The sequence below is a fragment of the Neopelma chrysocephalum genome, unplaced genomic scaffold (genome assembly GCF_003984885.1).
Source record: "Neopelma chrysocephalum unplaced genomic scaffold, ASM398488v2 Primary Assembly neopelma1_24, whole genome shotgun sequence".
In the NCBI taxonomy this organism is placed as follows: domain Eukaryota; kingdom Metazoa; phylum Chordata; class Aves; order Passeriformes; family Pipridae; genus Neopelma; species Neopelma chrysocephalum.
Window position 1 is genome coordinate 24,833,653 of NW_020897693.1, and position 20,893 is coordinate 24,854,545.

At 35.7% G+C, this 20,893-nt stretch overlaps 2 protein-coding genes across 2 annotated transcripts in view; one reads left to right on the top strand and one right to left on the bottom strand.

Annotated features, from left to right (window-relative positions):
• Nucleotides 1-6,628, top strand: part of AVEN (apoptosis and caspase activation inhibitor) — a 104,381-nt gene extending 97,753 nt beyond the window's left edge. Inside the window, exons 4-6 of the mRNA XM_027708842.1 lie at nucleotides 2,555-2,650; nucleotides 5,215-5,575; nucleotides 6,192-6,628. Of these exons, the coding sequence (XP_027564643.1) occupies nucleotides 2,555-2,650; nucleotides 5,215-5,575; nucleotides 6,192-6,310 (576 nt within the window). The 3' untranslated portion in view covers nucleotides 6,311-6,628. The remainder of the gene's footprint in view (nucleotides 1-2,554; nucleotides 2,651-5,214; nucleotides 5,576-6,191) is intronic.
• Nucleotides 6,629-6,704: 76 nt separating this feature from the next.
• RYR3 (ryanodine receptor 3) overlaps nucleotides 6,705-20,893 on the bottom strand; it is a 222,469-nt gene continuing 208,280 nt past the window's right edge. The window contains exons 94-103 of the mRNA XM_027674225.1: nucleotides 18,939-18,981; nucleotides 18,243-18,370; nucleotides 17,266-17,326; nucleotides 15,850-15,996; nucleotides 13,543-13,677; nucleotides 11,389-11,545; nucleotides 10,273-10,337; nucleotides 10,066-10,166; nucleotides 8,420-8,471; nucleotides 6,705-7,632 (exon numbers count right to left, since the gene is read on the bottom strand). Of these exons, the coding sequence (XP_027530026.1) occupies nucleotides 7,537-7,632; nucleotides 8,420-8,471; nucleotides 10,066-10,166; nucleotides 10,273-10,337; nucleotides 11,389-11,545; nucleotides 13,543-13,677; nucleotides 15,850-15,996; nucleotides 17,266-17,326; nucleotides 18,243-18,370; nucleotides 18,939-18,981 (985 nt within the window). The 3' untranslated portion in view covers nucleotides 6,705-7,536. The remainder of the gene's footprint in view (nucleotides 7,633-8,419; nucleotides 8,472-10,065; nucleotides 10,167-10,272; nucleotides 10,338-11,388; nucleotides 11,546-13,542; nucleotides 13,678-15,849; nucleotides 15,997-17,265; nucleotides 17,327-18,242; nucleotides 18,371-18,938; nucleotides 18,982-20,893) is intronic.

Below are 20,893 nucleotides of genomic sequence, written 5' to 3' on the forward strand. Positions count from 1 at the left end.
TTCTAAAATATTACAATATTCTAAAATATTACAATATTCTAAAATATTACAATATTCTAAAATATTACATTAATTATACCCTGAGAAGTGATATTTAAAGGTACTGTAGGGTTGCAAAGTCAAATTAAAATGAGGAAATAAAACCAGATGCAGCATTTGTTCAAACCACCACCTGTCTTTCAATGACTATTTTTTTCTTATCAGTTCTTCCACTTCTAGCGTGCAGGATGTTGTCAGTAACCAGAATATTAATTTATTTTTAATTTCCTCATAGGCTTGTCATTATAGCTTTTAGGTGATTTGAACACATTAATTCCTGAATGGCTAAAGCCATTGCGAGAAGAGTGAAATTGCATGTTGACAGTAGTTTTCACAAATATTCTTCTGACTGCCAGTGATGAGACTGCACAGTTCTGGAACTGGTCCCATGCTCTTACTCATTGCAAAGTGTGCTGTGGTGGGCACATTCTTCTGCCTCTGTCCCTAGGAAACTGTAGTAATTCATTCTGCCCCATCCAAATTTGTTATTTCAAACTGTTTCCTGTCTTTCACTGTCCTTATGTCACTTTGAAATAGTTTACTGCACTAGTCGCAATTACCCTTCCTTTGAGTTCTTATTTTAGTCCAGTATCCAGTCCCAGATGGTTTGATAATATTATCTAATTTTTCACATTGTCTTTGGTCTTTAGCCTGGTATCTCCTTTTGTTTCTGACCTATCTTTTTTTTCCCCGAAAGCCAAATCCAAGTCTAATTTTCACCCTACATCATTCATACCATTTGCCAAATTCCTGGTCTTTGCTTCTTAGTTCACATCTTTCTAATTCTTTGCCTTCTATACATTATGTACAGATTAGAGAATTGTAAAGTGAAGTGAATTTATTATGAGGGAACAAAATAAAGAGAAAAGATATAAAAATAGTTGCAGAATGACTAGATTTTTCTCATTCCCTAGTGTTTGTAGAAAGCAATGGCAAAGCATCAGTTTTAAATGAGGAATGGAAATGTAACAGTGACATCAACAATAAATAAAATTCATTTTATTAACAATACTATCATTCATTGCTACAAAAAGTAGATTTGGATTTTCTCCATTGTACATTGATAAAATACAATAAAACCATTTCAGAACATGGTCTGCAATTGGAAGATCAAACAGGTAATAGTAATTTGGATTTTTCAGTAAAAAATAGCAATTCCAGCAACAAAGTATGCCTCTGCTTATTTTTTTAAACAAAGAACTACATGTGCCATTAAGTGTTCGTAATTTATTAAATACTGCTTTGATTCCTTTGCTTTTTATTATCTTTGCTTTTTATTTTCTAACCATCAGATATTTGTTTGGTCCTTTAACTCCTATTACTGGATAGCAGAACCAGAATTTGGATAAAAGAAACTGTTAAATCAACTGCATTGCTTCTTTTTTTTTACTTTATTTTAATTTTGCAAGTATACTGTCAGAACACACACTTGTCTTTGATTTATTTTTGCTAGGCATGCAGATGTCAAAAGCCATCCTATTGACTGGCTTTTGGAAGCAGTGTGAATTTCTTTGACAACTCTCTTATGATACTACACAAAACACTCTCTCCTAATTTAAGAATATTTGGACTTCTAAATGTCTGTGCCAGTCTACATCATATTGAGAAGGACAAGATTTTATCCCTTTAAGTGAGATTTGGAAGCTGCTTCTCTGCTTCCATGAAAATGAGAGTATAGACTGAACCTAAGCATTTTGTTGTCAGATTTTAAAATACGTGATGGATATCAAATTATTTTTTCATCAGCAGTGAATGTGCTCAGAATGTTCTTCTATACGGTGAGCTTGAAATCTGTTTAGGATTACTGAAGTCTGGGTTGTTATGTAAAAATGTCAAATATTGCTGGTTCATTTTGTGTAAATCTGTTTTTGAAAAGGGGTCAAAAGAAAATGAAGCTTCAGTAACTGTCACAGTAATAAGTTGTAATTTAGCAGCAGTATAATTGAATATAATTTTAGAAATGTTTGTAACTATATACTTTGTTGCTTTTGTAAGTATCAAAACATTTTAAAAAATGTGGAACTATAAAAAGGCCCCTGTTTAGCCATTAAAAACAATATAGCTACACAGGAGCTATGGGTTGATTGCTTAGAAAATAGTAGCTACTCACTAAAGACTCTCATTTCAAACTGCATGAAAGCTTCACAGTTTAAAACATGTTTCAGTTGGAAAAGCTTCTTATGACGTTCTTATAAGAATGACTGAACTATTCTGAACTATTTCCGATTTTGGACTTTCAAGACATTGTCTAAGGAGTATTCAGTTTGCAACTTGTTTTTTAGCTGTAAGTTATTATTTGCAGTGTAAGTGTATATATGGTAATTTAGCCAAACTGCTCCATACAAGTGTAATTTAAGCGACCAATTTGTGTATTTCATTAGATTGTTTTCCAGATTCCTCAAATAAGTGGAACAGGGGAATGTAATAGATTAAAATTATTAGATTTTTTGTTTGTGTTCTTTTTTTGTTTGTTTTTTTTATTCACTAATGTACTGTGTGTTAAATTATATTTCAGTTCTCTGCACTTTCTGTTGACTGCCAGTCTTTGGCCCAGGCCCTTCAGGAATTGCCTCTACATCTGAAATTGAATGTAGCTGCTGACCTTGTACAGGTAATGCTGTGAATTTACACTAGGAAATGCAAATATTTTAAGAGAAAAATCTATGCAAGAATGATTAGTCTTCAAACGTAAGAACAGTGTATTATGTAAGTAAATATATTCTGTTAGACTGGCATGTCAAGTGGCATGTAATGCAGGATACTCCTCTATCAGCACATTTTTTGTGCTTACTTGGCTTTAAACAAAATGGTTGAATGTGCAGCATATTAGATTTGAATTCAGGTATCAGAGTGTTTGACATGGAATGATTGCACTATTTTTGGGTTTTTTTTCTTTTGTTAGCAGCTGGTTTTAGTTGCACCAAAATTTTGAAAGTGTTTTCACGTTCTTTCCTGTTAATTACTTTAATTGTGATTTAATGTTCTACATAACTAATATCAACATACATGTTTTTTTCCGTGAATTGGTCTTACATCAGTGTTAGAACAGGTAGAACTCTCAATCATATGGGTGAAGAAAATATTATTTATGCTCCAGTGGCATGGGGAAGCAACAATATTATTAAAAAATGTTTCTTCAGATTGTGAAAAAGAAAATATTAATGTAAGTGCAAAAGAGCCAATGAGACTTAAATATAAAAACAAAATTCTTAAGATCTGCCTGCTCAAGCAAGGAAAAACGTGACTCTTACAGAAGGGTCTGTTTGGAGTTGCATGAAGTGCTTCTGCAGCTGACACTATGCTCTTTGTTAAAGCAGCTCAAGTATGTCTGCAGATGTGATGGCTAAGGGAATCTGCAAATAAATGTTACTTTCACATACAGTTTTCTTCTTAGGAGTTCTAGTCATGGTCTCTAACTTTTTTCAGGGTTAGTAATTGTTTGTTATGTCATTTAATCTTTGTCTTGTCATTCTGACCAGGGATGTGGTCATGAGTTATGCTGCAGTGTTATCAGCGCTAGGGCATCCTGATAAAAGCCGAATCTGTTAAATAATGAGTTGCCATTTCTGATTTCACTGTTGGACAATGTTTTACAGTTTAATTTCATTTTTCAAAATATATAGCCATAACACTGGCTAATTGATTTTCAGCAACCTGTAGTATGGTTTTGTTCAAGACTAGAATTTTGGAGGGATGGCCTAACATGGGATGATGTTTCTAGCCAAATTCTGACTCCAGTCATTCCAAAATTCAGAGTATTGATGGGATTTCATTACAGAAGAATTAAGGAAAAGTAATTTTCCAGGAAGTGCAAAGCATTTAACACTGTCCTGCACAACATCTTTGTCTCTAAACTGGAGAGACATGGATTTTATACATGGACCACTCAGTGGATAAAAAATTGGCTGGACGGTCACACACCAAGAGTTGTGGTCAACAGCTCAATGTCCAAGTGGAGATCACTGACGAATGGTGTTCCTCAGGGGTCACTATTGGGACCAGCACTGTTTAACATCTTTGTCAGTGACACGGACAGTGGGACTGAGCGCACCCTCAGTAAGTTTGCTGATGACACCGAGCTGTGTGATGTGGTCGACACTCTGGAAGGAAGGGATGGGCCATCCAGAGGGATCTTGACAGGCTTGAGAGGTGGGTCTGTAAACCTCATGAAATTCAACAAGGCCAAGTGCAAGGTCCTGCCCCTGGGTCAGGGCAATCCCAAACATGGATACAAGCTGGGCAGAGAATGGATTGAGACCAGCCCCAAGGAGAAGGACTTGGAGGTGTTTGTGGACAAAAAAATTCAACATGACTCTGCAATGCACACCATGTTTCAAAGGAGACCTGACCAGCAGGTTGAGGGAGGTGATTCTCCCTCTCTACTTTGCTCTTATGAGACCCCACCTGGAGTACTGCATCCAGCTCTGGGACCCCCGACAGGGAAAGACATGGATCTGTTAGAGTGAGTCCAGAGGGGGGCCACAAAATTTATCACAGGGCTGGAGCCTGAAGACAGGCTAAGAGAGTTGGGACTGTTCAGCCTGGAGAAGAAAAAGCTGTGGGAAGACCTTATAGCAGCCTTCCAGTACCTTTAGCAGGCCTACAAGATAGCTAGAGAGAGACTTTTCAAAAGGAATGGCTTTAAGCTGAAGGAGGGTAGGTTTAGATTAGATATTAGGAAGAAGTTCTTTACTGTCACAGTGGTGAGACACTGGAACAGCTTTCCCTGAGAAGCTGTGTTCTCCCCATCTCTGGAAGTGTTCAAGGCCAGGTTGGATGGGGCTCTGAGCAACCTGGTCTAGTAGAAGGTGTCCCTGCCCATGTCAAGGGTGTTGGAACGAGAGGATCTTTAAGGTCCTTTCCAAACCAAACTATTTGATGATTCTATGAGTATTTGTGAAACAACGGAACTTGCTGATTTAGCATACCATCTCATATTCTGTAATAAGGGATAAAAGGAGTTTGTATTTTGCATTTGCTTCTATAAAAGTATCATCCAGATAACTTTACTTTCACTTCTGAATTGAATTCTGCTCAAGTTCGCTGTACCTTCTGAAGTGATCAAATATAGGAAGTATGAATTACAATCCAAATTAGACAGAATAATAAATAATTATTATATAATAAATTATAATAAATCATTATAAAGACTCAAGTCCTCTCTTATACTCTTAGACATCAACACCTGTAGAGCTCCCACAGATGAAATCTAAAATTTTTGAAGATGTCAAGAGAAGAGATCAGCTGTTCCGACAGTCTCCAGCTCAAAGTGACACCGTATTGGTCTCCCCTCCTGTTGGTAATTCTGTTGCTACATCAGAGCCCGGAAGTAAAAACAGCTCTAAGGCAAACGCAAGAGAACCATTTCAGAGAATCCACCCACTATCAAAGCAAGTGACTGACCATTTGGATGAAGAACTGGATCTTCTCCTGAATCTAGAGGCTCCCATGAATACAGGAAACAGACCTGTGTCAGGCACATTATCATACAGCATATCAACTGAAAAAGATTTGAAAATGGATTGTAAGGAAAGTGGTAAGTTTTCTCCCCAGCATGCTCTTATTTAATTTCCACTGCTCTCTGTTTTGGTGATGTTTTTGAATTCTTGATTAGCCACTCAACAGTACTGCTGTCATCATCCCTTTCATACTGCATTTCATTTATCTGGTGCTGTGTTCTGACCCTTTTGTTCATTTTCAGTTTTAAATCCTCATGAACTAAAGTTTCACCATTGTCAGTACACTTTAAGCATTAAAAGAAATTCTTCTGCAAAACAGCATTGGGCTTATGATTCAGCAAAATTTTAAATTAAAAAAAAAATAGTGTACTGCTAGAGAATTTTATTGCAAGGAAGATAAAGTATGTGTAACATTATCAGTCCTTCGTTCACTGTGCTAATAGTATACAGAAGAATTGACAGCTATTTCCAATGGCTTGTCATAAATGCTATTTTCAAACTTTTCTAGCATTGATTTTATAAAAATAAGTTTAGCATGGAAACTATTTTTGGAATATGACTTGCTGTTCTTCAAGAAAGAGAGATTGTGTTTAAATGCAGTCAGTTGTGTATTAAAAAGCACAATGACCCAGGACAAAAAGCTGATATAGAATTGTTTCCAGATTATCAAGCCTGTTCTTTTCACTTTTCTAGACCCTTTGGAAGTAGATATGCCTGAAGAGAAGAGTACATCATCACAGCAACAGCAAAGTACATCTAAAGATGTTACTGAGGAAGAGCTTGAAGATTGGCTGGACAGCATGATCTCCTGAAGCTCAAATTTCCTCATGTGAATAATTGAATATAGCAAACATTACATAAAAAGTTGAACTTTTCTTTATGTCTTTATTTCCTTTCTCTGTTTCACTTTGTTCCATGTGCCAGTATGCTGGCTCCTAAAATTTTGTGCAACCAAAATTAATTTAGGTGGGATTGAAAATTGTCAAAAACTAATAACATTATTAGAAAGGTCTAAAATTTGTGATGAAATTGGAATTTTCTTTGCTAAAGAAGCAGGCTAAGAGAACAGTTATTGCAGCTTGTACTTGGTCAATGTAGTCCTTAAAATAAAGCCATGAATGAACAGTGAATACATGTGTTTTTAGTCACCATTCTCACACAACTCCATATTGTAGAAAAATGGCAAAGATGACAGCAACAGTAGTATTTGGTTTATAATACTTTATTGCAGTGGGCACTTTTATTAGAAGAAAAAAGAATGCATAATCCTAACAACTTCTACTTGCAGGTGACTGTAGAGCATTGTTTTATTTTGGCCTAAGATTTAAACTGTGTTCATTTTGATACAGTGTATGTCTTTTAACAGCAGCATCTAATAAGCTGTTATTGAAGGTAGTATATTAACTAACTTCAAGTGTAATTTGATACAGAAAGACAGAAAAGCAATACAGTTAATGGGTTTGTTCATCTAGAACATTAACATAAATAAAAAGCTTGCATAGCTATGTCTACAGAGGTTTTAAGGCACTTTAATGCTTCAAGGTTGACAAAATGTTTGAAAATGATTTCTTTTTAACTGCTTAAAGCTTTTCAAACTGTATCTTAATACATTCACTAGCAAATACTGTGGGGAAAAACTGGACAGCAGTTAGCTGAACTGTTTTTTCTGAGGCCTGGCCTCTGATGTTCAAGTTCTTCAATGTCAAATGTGCAATTAAGATGCCTTTTAGCCCTTTCAACTTACTGCCAAACACCAGGTTAATGATGTGGTTAAAAAGTTGTTATGATTTTAGGGCATGTTTGAACTGGAAGGCTTAAGTTAATCTGGCATAGTTTTTTCTAATTAAAATTGCAACAAAAGACCTGTTTCGCATGTGGTAGGTACAAAAAGCCTCTGAAATAGTGTCAAATTTTATGTGTGTCTTGAAGTTTAAAGACATTTAAAGTAAATACAAGCTGTGAAATTGCACCATGAAAAGAATAGATTTCTTTTTTTTTATCTTAATAGTTCATGAATAAATAACTTTTTTTTGTGATATTAGCCAAGTTGATCCTCATACTGTTTTCGGAAGCAGTCCCCTGCTGGGAAAAAATCCCAACATCTTTCTTGGTACATCTTCCACACAAATGACTCCTGAAAATGAGAAAGAGTATTTATTTTAACAGTCAGCATACAGTTAGTGCCATAGAAAAATTTTTAAATATAACCACATACTGTGCCTATTTTCACGGAATAGAACTGTAAAGGCACTGGAACTCTGAAGATCATAACTGAAGAATGTTTGTAAAAGTTTTATCTGCACTTTTCCTGATTCAGTAATACTGAAATTTAAATCTATTAGTAAAATACGTAAGTGTAAATTAATCAGTCCAGTTATATCAGAACAAACCTATTCACAATCTGTATATATAAAATGTGGTTTGCATTGATTGGAAAACAAAGGTACTTTTGTACTCTATGCCTAACAACTTCTTATTAGAGATAAGATATAATTAAATCCTATTTATTTTCTTATTTATTTACGTTTAGGCTAAACATACAGACACCCATATACCTATCTATCTACACACATATATGGATTTTTACTATAAAAATAGTACCTTAACTGCTTAAATCTTTTGGGAATAAACTGTAACTGGTACATTTGAGGTTTTCATTTCAAAGATGACAGTAACATTACTAGTACCTGACTTCTGACAGTGTTCACTGCTCAGTAAAATAGCACACTGCAGCGCTCCACCCCCTTCTGGTTTTGTTTTAACCCTTCTTTTCTTTCCCTGGCAGTAGACCCTTTGGGGGTGGCATCATCCCCACTCCTCAGTGGTACATCAGTTCCACCTGGTGGTACACAGCTACAAGGCTCAAGAAGATAAACATGTTTAAAGATAAGAAAAACCATTAAGTTTTATTTTCTACTCACCTGGCCAGTATGCTCAGTTTCATCCTTGTTAATTAGATACATTAAGAAGAACCTGAAACAAGCACATGAAGCAGGTATTAATGCAGGAAACATAACATCTCTGCCTGACCTTTCTTAGCCTGGGGTGTGTGAGGAAGCTTGCCTCACACTATAAGCAATGACACTGCTAGACATGTAAAGTGCCTATTTTAAGGGAGAAAATTATGTCCTGAAGCATACCTCCTGTGGAAGTGCTAACAGATGAAAAATCTGTAGAAGTAGAAAAATATGGCTTAGCGTTTTATTCATTTCAGTGTGAGGAGCAATACCTGAATTAGGCATATGCCAAATCCTATGCACATATGCTCCAACATCTCACCTTGGAAAAAGTTATGATAGCAACTATGTGAGAAGTGTGGTAAATACTGAGCTGCACCTGGAATTCCAAACATTCATGCCATACAGCTCGTAAGCTGAGCCTCTCCTTCTCCAACACCTATGCTCTGTCAGATGTTGAAAGCTTGAACTAATTAAGGAGGACTGCAGAGCACTAAATAAGGTCTGTTACCTGTTTACAGGTAACACAGCTCTTGTTTGGATAGTTTGGATGCAGTGCATTTGGAATTAGATTTAGTATGTGCTTTTGTTGTGAAGAAAGTACACTAACTTTAACAGTTGTCTAATTAAAGGGCAACCTGGGTAAAAAGATTAAAATGGCCACTTTTAGTTTACTGTGAATTAGAGGTTCCCATGTACCAGTTAAGCAGTTCAATATAGTAAGAAGAGCTTGGTGGTTGTAGACTGTAAAACCATGGATGTTAATGGAAATTTACATCATGTAAGGCAGTTGATTTTGCCAATGTCAGTTGTATGAAAGGAATAAGGCAGCCTCCACTCCAAGAGGCATGCTTTTTTTTTTTTTTGAATTTATAAAGTTCAGATGCAGTGTTGCAAAGTCAGTCTGCTGTAAGAGTCCACCAGCTCAGCTCCTTTGGTTTTGCTGGCACAATGCTCATGTAATTATCTTTGTTGTATTAGTAAGTAATGGCACCAAATTAACTTTTTAAATATCCTCTTTGGTCTGCTCTATATTTGCTAATGAAAGTGGAAGATCACTGTCTTGGTAGTCTGGGCAATAGCCTAAACATTTACAACTCCTGATTGCTTCAAGGTTTGAAAAGCTTCACTGTCACTAAAGAACTAGATGATGAGAGCTTTTATTTATTTACTGGCGGTTATCTTTTAATAACCTTCAAAAAATGTCTTTTTTTGCTTTGTTTTGGTTTGGGTTTTCTTCTTGTCAAATCAAGGCCAATTTTCAATGGTCTCATCAGCGTTACCAAGCCCCCAGAAGGCACAACCAAAACTTCCAGACTAAAGCAACTCATTAAACTGTTGTCCCCCATCTTTCCACATATCTGGGTTTCCTTCCAGCAAAATAAGGAGTTGGTCTAACTTCCAGTGTCATTCTACTAAGGTAACTCATGTGTAAGGTAAGCACTTTAAAGATAACCAGCAGTGTGGAGTAGAGGAGGGGAGACCAGAAAGGACAGGAGATATTCCTCAGTTCTACAGAATTCTGTCTTAGAACTTTCAGCAATGTGTGCACCTAAATTACTCTAGACCTGACAAATTTTACTACAATTCCAGCTCTAAAATGTACTTACAAATAGTTCGCCAAGTTGTGTTCTTGCAAAGTATGTGTTTCAAAGCCATGTGGGGTTGTGTCAAAATAGTCATTGCCGATTCCACAAATAAAACATTTGGTCTGAAAACACAAGTTGCGGTTACAGATGAATTTTAACTCAAACACTATTTTAATTGGTGATAATCTAGATGAACAAGAGTAATGAAAAATGTAATGTGCTTCCTACCTCCATGTCTTCCCTCACTTGTTCTTGCTGGTCTCTTAATTCACCAAAAGCATCAATAATCAGACCTATTTCAAATTGAAAAGTAGCAACAGTTCGGTACTGAGCAATATTCATATTGCAAATAATGTCAGTCCTCCACTGTCTAGAGTTTACTGTACTTATGTCTAGGTTGAACAATTCAAGTTACAGTCTATCAATTTCCAGACATCTAACGTTTTTTTATACTACACTCATAGCAGTAAGAATTCCTATTAGGTGGAGGTACAATCTTGAGAGTCAAAAGGCTTTTCTGTCCTTTATTACAGTCAATTTAACCTTCCATAAGCTCATCTCTTTTGTCCCATGAATGAATTCAATTTTCACTCCTTTACTCATGAAACTCTTGTATCCCATCTTTTGTTCAACAAAGACAGCTCTGTTCCCAGAGCCCCCCTTGGCCAGTTCTGAGGCTGCTTCACATTTGAAGCATTGCTCTTGCACTTCCAACGTATTAGGATTAGAATCGGATCATTCTGGGGACTGTGACATGCGTTACATTTTTTCTTTGCCACCAGATAGCCATAAAGTGGTGGGTGTTTTCCTAACAGCCTGAGGTCAGTTCATGCAATGAATGTTGGATGCTGACTGTCACTGGAGAGAGGTCTCGTTCCCTGTGAACCAAAACTGTAAACCAATTAACACTACAAATCATCCTCTAAAGAAAGGAGGAAATGGTTGTGTGGCCATGATGACTTTCTTCATGTCATTTACCCTTTTCAAGGGGAAAGTCTCCATTCCCCAGCCAGCTGTGGCGGTTCCAAGCTGAAAATCTTCAGCAAGGCTCTCCAAGTTTAAATGGTAATTATAGGAAGAACAGTGATCCTGCACAAGCTGCATCATCTGTGACCCTTAACTGAGGTTACACATCTTGTGCTTTGACTTTGTGTAGTACTTGGGACAAGGCAGTATTTATGAATTAAGTCTAAAATTATTACTTTCAGAATTAATGATTTTATCAGCTCAGAAATAAGTCTTTATAGCTATACTGCTAAATTTACCTCAAACATAATATGGTTTACATTGCTGAGCTTCCGTAAATTAATTTTGAACAGTCTCTACTAAGGTAAGTGATGTTACCTTGAATAATGGCCAGTAGGATAACAATGACAAAGAAGAAAAATGTGATGTCAAAGACAATTCGATACATTTCATAAGGGTCTCCAGCAGGATCCTCAATTTCATCTCCAATGCCACCACCAGCTCTTACACCCACATACATGTGGAACAGGTAACACTAAAAAAGAGAGAGGAAAATTTGCAGATATATTTACCATGAATTACTCTGACTTTTTTCTTTTTTTTTTTAATTATTCTGCTCTGCTAATTCTCTTCAGAAGTTATAGTAACAAAGTATAGTAACAAAGAACACATAATATCATTCCTCATGTATCACACACAGTGCACCAAAAATCTGTTCCTGTCTTACCTAATGTGATTCCACATTCAGGTACACTAACTAACAGCAGGAGTCAGCATCAGCTGTTACCCACTACTCACTCCCTGGGTGTTATGTTCAGACTGAGACCATTTGGGAGCATTTTTCTTGTATTATTTACTGTATTCAACTATATTCTACTCCTTAAATTGATTCCTAAGGTTCTACCTTGCTCTGAGTATGCAGAGGACATCTTCTAAAGTCTTGCAATGAAGTTTAGAAATGTGGGAAAATATTGCCATAAAAGAAATAGTGACATATTCACAAAAATATTTAGGTGGTTTCTGGATAATTTAATTTTGCAATACTAGGTGTCTAGTTTAGTATATTGTAAATTAGTTGTGATCTGTGAAACGGCCTGTGTTCAGTTCAGTGCAGAAGAAATAACTTTACAAAAGTGTTGCTGCGTGTCATATTTTTCGAACGTATAGATCTTAATGGAAAAATCTTTAAAAATCTGTATATTTAAGCTGTGAAAGTACATTAGAATGGAATCTTCTGCAGGAGTGATATACTACTGATGTTCCTGTATGAATTGGCTAGAGAATCTTGTAATCACCTTCAGCCACACAATGTGGCCTAAAAACAACTTAGATCTCTAAGCCCAGCTAGTTTTCTAAAGTCACATTAGATGGCAGTGGGTATTAAATAACCAGTATAAAACCTGACATAAGCAAACACTAAACAGAACTATACATCCATTTTTATAATGCAATTTTACTGTCGACATAAGATGCTGGTACCAGTCTAATCATACTTACAAATGTAACTTGGAATTGATTTACTGCACTTAGTAGAGTGGTTTAAAATGTAATATGGTTTCATTATTCCAATAACTCCTACACCTATTTTATGACCAGACCATTGTATCCAGCTCACAAAGGGACCAGTTTGTGCAGTTTTCATAATTTCTGTAATTTACGTCTGACTCACACTGAGTATTTAAAAGGAAGTTCAAGAATAGGGAAGAACATTCTGTGAAGTCTATGATACACCTCTGTTCTGAAGTATTTTATTCTATCTTTGGTGTGTAACACAGGGCAGAGAGTTACTATTCCATGGGAGAAATCAGCTGGCCACAAATTCAGAATATTACATTTGTGATATCTGAATTTGTGTTTTCTGTATGCAATGAGAAAATCAAATCCTCTTCATACCATCTGTAGAATATATTTTATTATTACATAAATAACATTCAGTGGCAATGGGCAGAAATCAGATGGTAAATTGATAGCATAAGATTATCACCCATAATAATTTGTAATTTCCACTTTCTCATCCTTGACTTCTTAATTAATAAGTAAATTACTAATTGTAATTTTGGAGCAGGCTTTTATAACTAGTGCTAATAACATCGTATAATGCATATAATTAAAATAAGGACAGGAAGAGCTTGTCCACTTGCACACATTGGGAACAAATAGGGTTTACATGTGTTGTGACAACACAGCATCTTTTTGCAGATCTGACTAGTTTGTCAAGAAATTTCTTCCACATACTTCGAGGGTTTGCCATCCTCACCTATAAAAGCATTGCAGCAAATCACATACTATAGTATTTAGGAGAAAAATCCAGAATATCTTCCTACATGTCATCTATTTGCTGTTTTGTATAGACGACTGGAGAATGCAGAGGGAATTTTAAGACCATTCATATTTTCAAAATTACATATATCAAGAAGAAGAGACCCGTGGATTTAACAACAAAAACATCAATCCTTGCTTATCATTCTATCTAAAGTATGCATTTGAAAATTCAGGATGACATTTGAAGCATGCAAGTGATGTTTTACTTACCGTCATCATGTCATCACATTTCATGTCTGGTTCATCTTCATCTTCACTTTTGTTGTAGAATTTGCGGAAGAAGTTGAATGCCACAACAGTGTAAAGGTACACTACCACAGCAAGGAGTCCCACAGTAAGAACAAGCTGTGTATGGAGACATGACATGAAAGTAGGTTTCAATTTCATTTTGTCAGAAGAGAAATGCTAGCTTGATGTATTGCCTTAAATATTGAAAATGGATCATATTGTACCTTTCCCAAAAACTAAAGATAGCAGTTACGATAGGTTTGAAGTGTCCCTGTTGCTTGGATCACCATGGAGCTGTTACTTTACCCTGCTCTCATGAAAATCAAAGGGAAAAACAGTATCAAGAGACTGGAGTTGTTTCCATCTTTCTGAGCTAAATGCATGCAAACTACGTATCACTGAAGCAATGTTTACACTATTTAGTTTAAAAGTTAAATTTAGTAACTTGAAACACTGGATATACAGTAAAAATTAAATGTTTAAAATAACCTCCTTTCTATAATTTGATAAGTAATTTCAACTAGGACTTATTGGGACTTACAATGACTTATCAGAGTCTATTTTCTGTTCCAAAGCTGGTTAGCAAGCCATTGATAAAGCAGATGGAAAATTTTTTAGATAACCAAAGAGTAATTAATTTCCAAGTCCTGCTTTTAAGCAAATAAAATCCTTAGGTGAAAAAGTTCAGCAGTTAATGAGACTAGATTATATTGTTTATTGGAGTTGGTGTTAGAAGATATGGCTCTGGAGAGGAGTTACTTGTGGTATGTATTTTAAAAAATGCAATAACTGATATTACTCTTTTAAAAGAAACACGAGAGTATTGAACAACAAGCTGATCATTTATCACTTTTAGCAGATCTGTGAGTATGCTCTCAAACTGAACATTTCAATTCAGGAATCTGCAGCTGTCTTTCAGTGCTCCTGTCTACTAGCAAGAAAAGCAACAGGATTAGAAAAACTAATCTTTGCTTGTTAAGAATTTAAGTAAAAGCCATGGTCTTGAGTTGAAACAGTTTTGTCAACTGTGCTCAGTTTTGACTATTACATTTAAAAAAAACTCATAAAGAAAATATATCAAGCCTTATATTAAAAGCAATGTGATTTTGGTCATCTTGAAGTAAAATGAAAGGAATAAAACCAGAGATTTAATCTGTTTGTTTGATGATACACATCATCACATTGTATGGGGATATTCTTATGCCTCTTCCAAAACATCATGTAATTTAAAATGTTTTGACAAGTACAGCAGGGCATAAGAGTGGGTTTAGAATATATGTTACTGCATTTGAGAAGGAATGGAATGTGTATGTTTGAAATTAAATTTTGGGGAAGTTCTGTTAGATTTCCTAATAATGGCCCATCTTCGTGAACGAAGATTTGGGGAAAGGTCTTTTACCTTTCCAGCCTGCGCAATGGATTTTTTTAGGTGAGACACAGCATGTGCTGAACTGAGCCCACCCTTTAATCCTAAGGTTCATCTGCCGGGGCCAAGCAAGCTTGGACAATGGCAGTGAGGTCCTCAGGACGTAGGTTTGTTTAGAGTGTCCTTCTCATAGATGGATGGCCTCACAGGGCTAACGGGTTCCATCTGCCCGGGAGGGACTGGGAATTGAACCTGGGTCGCAGCGGTGAGAGTGCCGCATTCTAACCACTAGGCCACCAGGGGTCCCTAGATTTCCTAAATGTAAATTAAAAAGTAACTGTAAAGCTTGGTTTTTGTTGTTATACTAGCGAGGAATATAGAGTCCTCAGAGATCAGAGAATGATTACCTGCATAAATTTCAACAATTAGTTTTGGAAGTACATTTTATTAATCTGATTTTTGCATGACAAAGTGACACATAAATGTATTCCACAGTGCAGACTGCCCACACCTTTAAGGACATTCTTGCTAGGTAAGTATTGAAATTTCAGCACCCAGGTTGTTATTACTGCTGTAGCTAAGGAGAAATTGAGAATTCTTGTTATTTATCACCAATCAGTTCATCATTGAGCATATAGAAGGAGCTGGTTAGGTAATTCATATTCATGTATTTTTCTAAAATTATGTAATTTCTATTGTGTACAGAACATCTTTATCTCTGCTTGGTGGGTATAGATTATTATAATTTCATAGGATTTAACATATTAAGTGTGCTGCAGAAGACATGATGTGATCTATTCTTTAATCCAATCATAATCAAAATCTGTGACTGTGAAAATGGATTGCATTTTGATATTTCCTATGTACAACAAATTTTTTCCAGTACTTTTACAAAATTGCAAACCTTTGCATGTAGCACTAACCTGTTTGCCGTTGTGAGTGACTGAAGACAAAATAGTTCGCAATGTCTTAAACCCCATAGCAATATCCAGCAGATGAGCAGCAAAGAAGAAGTTGTTGTAGTGCCCAAGGATAGACATAGTTGTGTACCAAGCTAAGTATAAAAATGACTGCAGAGAAAGCGAAAAGTGGCAGAGTGTTAGCAGGTGCTAATGTGCATTATTGGATCCAGAATATATAGCTTTTTTAAAGTCACTTACATTGTTGTAGCAGGACACAGCCTATGTAGGGGTGAAAAAGGTCAAACTTCACCCTACTTGTGAAAATTACCAGTGATAGAGGAGGACATCATGCTGCTTTTGCTTGTTGAAGAATGCCGAGACCAGCCTCGCTCAACTCCAAAACTAAACATCATGAGGATGTGAAAAGCATGTGTATCCTGACAGCAACTGGCACTGGCAGGGTTGTGGAAGGCAGATATTTCCAGACAGAGGAACCAATGAGTGGTAGTACTAATAACTTATTTAAAGATAAATGGTGCTCAGCTAGCATGACTAGCCTAGAAAAATATGACTTCCAGTCAATCACTTTATATTATAAAAGCTCAGTCCCACTTTTTAACAGCAGGGATTTCTAGCACTCCTAAGTCTGTGTGTGTGTAGATTCTTCATGCTAGTGAGAATATTCCCCACGATCACTCCTTGACGCTAAATGAAAGAGATTTGCCCACTGTCACTGGTATGGGCAAGTAACATCAATCTCTATCTTAATAATTATTGAGCTACCTTTGAAACCATTAATTTAATAAATAATGCACTATACTACCTAGAAAACCTAAGACACATAACACAGCTTATTCTTTTAACAAGCAGTGAACCTGCAACCACTTTGACGTCAAAGCTTATATTGAAGAACAATGGCTCAGTGTATTTTAGTGGACAAGGAATTTATACATCTTCACTTGATTTACTTTGGCTGCCTTTTTTGTTTGGGAGTGCTCAAGAGGGTGAAAAAAGAGGATTCACAAAAAAAAAGGGGGGGGGAATTTTAGTATAAACGTGGTCCTTTCAAAAGAGAAGGTTTGAAAGAAAAGAATGTCTGCCATGTCAAACACATGATTCAAGTATAAAAAAGGATAAGTTTTTGTACACTGTGCTTGATTTTAGAAAAGATACCTTTGGTTGCTAGGTTGATTTCTACAAAATTAAATGAATTAACCATTAACTTCCAAAATGCTGATATTGTATCAGTGGTGTGGAGCATGCTGCCCTTTAGAATCAAAAAGAAAATTCTGACATAACAGAAAAAAAATATTTTAAAATCACTCTCTAATGGAATATTATTTATGTATGGTTGTTTAAAATAAAAGCAGATAGTGGAAAACATACACTTGTGTTTAGAGTAAATCAAAACATATTATTCTAGGCTAACATACTCACATTATCAGTGAAGACAACTCCAAGCTTCCAAATGTGGTACTTTGTATCAATGGAGCTTAACCTAGGAAATAAAAAATTTTTGAAATGCAAAAATGTCAAAATTAAGTATTGAATTTTGTGTTTATAAACAGCAAACTAGGTTTGGCACTTCACATTTGTTTGCTGAAGGTGGTGATGTACTTTAACCGTTCATTTTTTTAGAGTGAGACAGGTGCTTCATTTTTCAGAGTATTCATTACTTCTGAGCACCTATAAAGAGTTTCTAAACCACTGAAACTGGTGAAACAATTTCAGTAGGAGTGACACTGCCATATTCCAGACTTAAAAAATTAGAATGTATGTCAAAAATAGTGACATCTGGAACCCAAACTGCTTGAATTCGAGAGATAAGTGGTCTGTGTGGTGTAAAATGTTGCCAGAATAGCCAAGAGAAAAGCTAATGCCTTCTGCAAGATTCTAAATATTTTATTAGCCATTAGATGGCATGCAAAGGGAAATCTTTCTTGTGTGTCTTAAATATCAAGGAAACCAAACTCTTGTAGGAGCCTAAATCAGTTGAGACTGGGACACTTTCATACACTTGTCTTCACTGACAGATTAAGTCAGGAAAACATCTATAGTTTTTTTCTAGACACCTGGAATCTACATATTTTTTATCATTACTTTTTCTGTCCTTTGATTTATAAACTCTGTTGTAAAAACTTTTAAATACTGCATTAATTATTGTTTAAAATAAGAGTGCCCAGCTGTATAAATCAGCATAAAGTCATGGATTTTTTTCTTACTTTTATAATGCAAGTATGTTTTAGAACGAACAAAAAGCTTTTTAATTTTACTTCCACACTAGGAAGACTTCTCCATTTGAATTTTCCATGCTGAGGAAAACATCACTACAGTTTCAATATAAAATCCATTTTTATCTTTGATGGTGAAGTTATACCAACACATAACTTGTCTGTGAAGGTCAGAAGTCATACCATGATACAAGAGATGCCTCTTCTGGTTCGTTCTCTTCCACTGGACTAAAATCAAGGGCACTTTTGTCCAAACCCAAAAGTTCTGCAATGCGCTCTGCTCCATATAAGTCTCCGTACTTGTTAATAACCTAAAAATGGAAGAAGAGAAGCTTTTTCTCAAAGTCCTCTGTGACATTCACCCTACTTTAGGCCAGTAGTTGTCAGGAATTAAAAAAGAAAAGGTCTTTTACAATTAACACTACTAGAACAGTCAGAACTCCCAGGAAGCCAGGTGGGGGGGAAGCATAAAAAAGAAAAATAGAAGCATTAAAGGCTAGTATCTGAAAGCTTATGTATAATTTGCTGTCATTTAAGCTGGCATGTTTTTCTTTTTTTAGGGGGATGAGGAGGCTTTGTATCCTAAAGATGACAATGACTGCAAATTAGACCTGCTGGCTGATTGACAGTGCAAAGTTATTTCAAATATCTGAGTCTAGGAAGGAAACCACAGCCTTCTGTCTTCCTCCCTCTTCCCACCTACGCTGCAGCTGCCTGTTCAAAAAGACATTTAACACAACAATGACTTCCATAAAACAAATTTCAGTTCTCAGTTATTTGTATATTTATGTGTGCAGGAGAATATCACACAGATATCCAAATTAACCAAATAGTAGATTATTGCTATGACTTAACATAATAGAAATATAAAAAGCCTACCTTCCGTTTTACAAATTTGTCCCAGTAATTGTTAGGGAAGGACCTATATAGATAATGCAAAGATATTTCAAGTTATTTAACTTGTTACGGGAAAATTAAGAAACAATGAAAAAAGAGAAAATTCCGTGTTCCTGATCACTGCAGATTTTGCTGTAATTTCATTCACTCACTGCACTTCAATATCATTTATCTCCTAGATAAATACTTTATTACTCCTAGCCATAAAAATCAAACCAGGCAATGATTTTCAGATGAAAATAAGAGAGTCTTGAAGCACAAATAATTTTTTTAATTCAGTGGATTACATTTCAAATTGTCACTGAACACTTGTGAAACAGTAGACAGTTTGCCAACACAAAATAAAGAAAAAGCTATTAAAAGCCCCCCCAAAATTGAAAAAGATCATTTGCCAAAACCAGGGATTAGTGGTAATCTTGTTCTCACATATGTCATGTTGTTGTCACTGGCTCTGACATCCCAGACAAGATGCAGTAAAAACCATTTATAATTCTAAAGCCACAAGACTGTTCCCCTAAAGAGCATTTTGCATCATTTGCCTCTGAGCAACAATGCCCACACTAGTAATTAAAAGAAAAGCTGTTGTGTATACATAGAAGAAAGAAATGGAGCAGTAAATCTTAAATATTAAAGAGCTGTCAGGGTATCTATATTGAAAATTCTATGCTTTTTTTAAGAGTAATAAGCAATCATGATACTTCAGTAAGCAACTGGTTTTATGCAGGAGAGATCTTAGACACAAAGTAATACATCAACTTTGACCTGCAAGAAAAAAAAGATAGGGTTCTTTCTTATCAGTGATATTTCTTTGATCTTCAACTTGATCATAAAAAATACTGTTCTTGAACTGTCTTATGAATTGCAGTGCCCAGGAATTCCTCATTGTAGTGGCCTTACTGTATATTATGTCTGTTTTGAAGAATGCCAATTAGCAGGAAATACTACAAAGTATAAGATTTTTCTCTCCCCATTTCCTGGAAGTAACATCGAGTTGAGAAAATATGCAGGAACATAAAAGAGAACAATAACTACTTAAACTAAAGGATGGTATTGGTAAAATAAAGTAAGTGTTAGCACCAGAAAAATGAGATTCCAGAACATTGTAGTGCTGGGATGTGAGGCAAACTTCCCAACTAGTATGCTCGATTTTTTACCTTTCTGAATTGGAATTCTAAATGAAATTACTCCAGATAAAGACAAATGGTTCTAGTGACTCAGATGGTATATTCTAGTCCAATGCTTTGTATTGTTTCTTTTCTTGATTTCTCAGGCTTTTAAGCAAAGTATGTCTTAGTGTAGCCAGCTTGTGTCTACCTCTTTTACCATAAACATCTAATCACACTGCATCCATCAGGGTACCTCTTTTGCATTTTTAATTACTTTTTTTCACTTATAGAAAGTACATTTCAGTATGTACAGAGCACTGGGTACCCTCCAGCAGTGATTATTCTGATGGTACAATAGCTGCATTAAAACTCTAGACTCAGTTCACATAAGAGAGAAGGATTAGCCTGCTTAAATTAGCCTTAATCAGCTTCAGTAGGCAGTGCAACATGCTGAGAACAGACTGAACACTGTGTCATTAGGGTTAAGAAGACAATATATTTTATTAATTCATGATTCTTTTTGCTGAAGATAAACTTACTGGATATCTACAAACCTTGCAATCAATAGTGAAAGAAGCTGGTTGGAAACTAAGCAAGCTCTTCAGTTTCCCAACTACCATCTGTTGTAACTTTAATAATATGTGCTAGTCCATATTGCTGACTGAAATTAAGGAAAATTCTTAAATTTTAGGTGTAGAAAACAAAGAATTTCTGGTATTTTAGAGATTCAAATCATAGAATCATAGTTGGAAGGGACCTTAAAGATCCTCTCATTCCAACACCCTTGACATGGGCAGGGAACGTTCCACTAGACAAGGTTGCTTAAAGCGC